The 1,793-nt window shown below is 35.0% G+C and overlaps 1 protein-coding gene across 1 annotated transcript in view; it reads left to right on the top strand.

Annotated features, from left to right (window-relative positions):
* The first annotated feature begins 917 nt into the window (after positions 1-917).
* LOC112455026 (ESF1 homolog) overlaps positions 918-1,793 on the top strand; it is a 2,549-nt gene continuing 1,673 nt past the window's right edge. The window contains exon 1 of the mRNA XM_025016706.1: positions 918-1,765. Within this exon, the coding sequence (XP_024872474.1) occupies positions 1,061-1,765 (705 nt within the window). The 5' untranslated portion in view covers positions 918-1,060. The remainder of the gene's footprint in view (positions 1,766-1,793) is intronic.

Genomic DNA, 1,793 nt, shown 5'->3' with positions numbered 1-1,793 from the left:
TAAGAACCAATCATAATGAGCGCTCACTCAACAGTTGTGTTTCCTGAACGCGGCCAATGCTCATGAGAAAAATCATAGATTGCAAAGCTATTTAGAATCATTTATTGTAAGATTGATATGTAAATATAGGGACACCAAGATGAACACAATTTGTAAAATGTTATTTATATTTTATCCTAAGATATAATACGTTTGTATATTTTATTGGAAACCAGCGTTGATAGTATTTATTGTATATTTGTATTTAATAATGATGATTAAACAATATTCTTGAATATTGTATTAATAAAACTATATAATAAAACTATATTCATATTTTCATTAGTAAAAAATATGAAAAAATTCTAGAAATGCCATGTAATAATTATAAATGTACAATTTATATATAAATAATATAAATTGATCTGCAAAAATAACTGCATTTTATTAATTCTTATCGTAATTTATTCATTCCTTTTAGCTGCTTTAGATATTTATTGTAAAATTATTCCAGTACAACTCGGTATTTTTCTCATTCCTTTCAGGGGGCTTATTACGGTTCTTGAAACGAGGTGAAAGTTACAAAAGTGAGGAAATTCACTAGGGTATCTATGATTTTATTGGTCAAAATCTAGTAAATCTGTTCACTTTTGTAATTTTCACTTCGTTTCAAGAACCGTAATCGACCCCCAGAACTTTCTTTTTATCAAAACCTGAAAAATGCATTGTGTTAAGATAAGTGCAGACCAATACAGGTGCGCAATTAGCAAAACAGAAAAAAACAATTCTATTAATACAAAAATTTCAAAATTAGACACAAGATAGCGCTTAGTGTACGCGAATCTAAAATCAAGCATGGAATACTTCTCACGGTCGTTCTTTTTTCTGTGATGAAAATAACCTAGCTGATCCTTGCCTTGTTTAATCTAACCTGTCTTTAAATGTCGAGGACACGTGTAGCATGTGTGACACACAGAATGCAATTTTTCTGTATATAAAACAACGTTTCTGTATATAAAATTTCAAAATTGAAATTATTGCGTCTGTAGCTCAGTACAGTGACGAATAATTATCAGCAATAATGGACGAGATGCTGAGAGACGCGCGTTTCGCGCATATCGCGAGGGATCCCAAGTTTCGTCGCATTCCCAAAGCTGAGAGGAAAGTGAAGATCGATCATCGATTTAAGGGCATGTTTAAGGATGAAAAGTTCGCCGTGAAATATACCATTGATAAACGCGGCAGACCCGTCAATCGAACCACCACCGAGGATCTTAGGAAATTTTACGATCTGTCGAGCAGCGAAGACGAGGATGCGTCTGTGCCGTCCACAAGCAAGAAAGACAGCGAGCAAAAGGTGAAGGATATCAAGGAGAAAAGGAGGGACAAGAAGAAGTCAGCGAAGGAAACCGAATCGAAGATCGACTCTGTAAAGGATTCCTCAGACGAGAAGAACGAAAATGAGAAGAGCAAGGATGATTCCCTGTCGAGCAGGGAAGATTTGTCTGGAATAAAAACAGAGGAATCCCCCGACGAGGAAGAATCTACTAGTGAAACCTCAGACAGCGAGGATGAATCTACCCAGAAAGAACTTTCTAAAATAGAACTAGATAAAAATGATAAGCAGCTGCGTAAAAAGAGGAAAGATGAAAACGGTAGACTTACAAATGAAATTAAGGAGAAACTAAAGGATCTTACTGTGAATTATGCCAGAGGTGAAGGTGTCCTGTTGACCGATAGTTCTTCGGAAGAAGAATCATCCGAAGCTAGCGGTAAAATATTATTCGTTATATCTTATACACATTCTGAGAATT

Source organism: Temnothorax curvispinosus, unplaced genomic scaffold (genome assembly GCF_003070985.1).
Source record: "Temnothorax curvispinosus isolate PA1 unplaced genomic scaffold, ASM307098v1 QBEX01005665.1, whole genome shotgun sequence".
Lineage (NCBI taxonomy): Eukaryota > Metazoa > Arthropoda > Insecta > Hymenoptera > Formicidae > Temnothorax > Temnothorax curvispinosus.
The sequence above is the reverse complement of the archived record's forward strand: the minus strand, read 5'-3'. Positions and strand labels throughout refer to the sequence as shown.